The 720-nt window shown below is 61.7% G+C and overlaps 1 protein-coding gene across 1 annotated transcript in view; it reads right to left on the minus strand.

The window, feature by feature from the left end:
- Nucleotides 1-403, minus strand: part of EMH_0089150 (uncharacterized protein) — a gene marked incomplete at both ends in the record, with an annotated part of 1382 nt that extends 979 nt beyond the window's left edge. Inside the window, one exon of the mRNA XM_013501390.1 lies at nucleotides 123-403. Within this exon, the coding sequence (XP_013356844.1) occupies nucleotides 123-403 (281 nt within the window). The remainder of the gene's footprint in view (nucleotides 1-122) is intronic.
- Between the last annotated feature and the right edge of the window lie 317 nt (nucleotides 404-720).

Below are 720 nucleotides of genomic sequence, written 5' to 3' on the forward strand. Positions count from 1 at the left end.
CTGCTGCTGCAGCAGCTGCTGCTGCTGAGCTGTATGCACGGGGGGGCCCCCTCAAGCGTGCTCTGGCTCTATACACAACCAGACCCTCTACGCAGACACCCCGGCAACGCCAGGGGCCCCACTGCTGCAGCTCCTCGCCCCAGCGAGTGGGGGCCCCGCTGTGCTGCTGGGGGCCCCCCATTGAATGTTCCTCTGCAGCAGCATCATCTTGAGGGTGATGCTGCTGCTGCTGTTTTTGCTGTTTCTTCTGCTGCTGCTGCTGCTTTTGCTGTTGCTGCTGCTGCTGCTGCAGCTGGTGCTGCTGCTGTCTCTGGTGCCTTACCCAGGCAGCTGCTTGTCTCTGTATCTCTGCTACTGTAACCCTGAGAAGGGCCCCCTTGATCGTGGGGCCCTCGAGCTCCATCACTACAGGGCCCCCTCACCTATGGGGGGCCCCTGTGCTGAGGGTTTGTGCTGGGGGCCCCCCTAGCTAGTAGTTGCAGTTTGCGGGGGGCACACGGGGGCCCCCATTGACTGCCTGGGGGCCCCCTGCTCGGTGCAGGGGGCCCCCCTAGACCCCACACAAACAGACTGAGGAGCAGCGGGGGCCCCGATGAGTGCTCTGGGGGCCCCTGGTGAGAGAGGGGGGCCCCTGGTACCCGGGGGCCCCCAATGAAATATAGGAGTTAAGGGTAAGAGCAGCAAAATATTGTATATCTCTCTTCTTTATAAATATATTAT

This window comes from Eimeria mitis, genomic scaffold (assembly GCF_000499745.2).
Source record: "Eimeria mitis Houghton genomic scaffold, Emh_scaff6819, whole genome shotgun sequence".
In the NCBI taxonomy this organism is placed as follows: Eukaryota; Apicomplexa; class Conoidasida; order Eucoccidiorida; family Eimeriidae; genus Eimeria; species Eimeria mitis.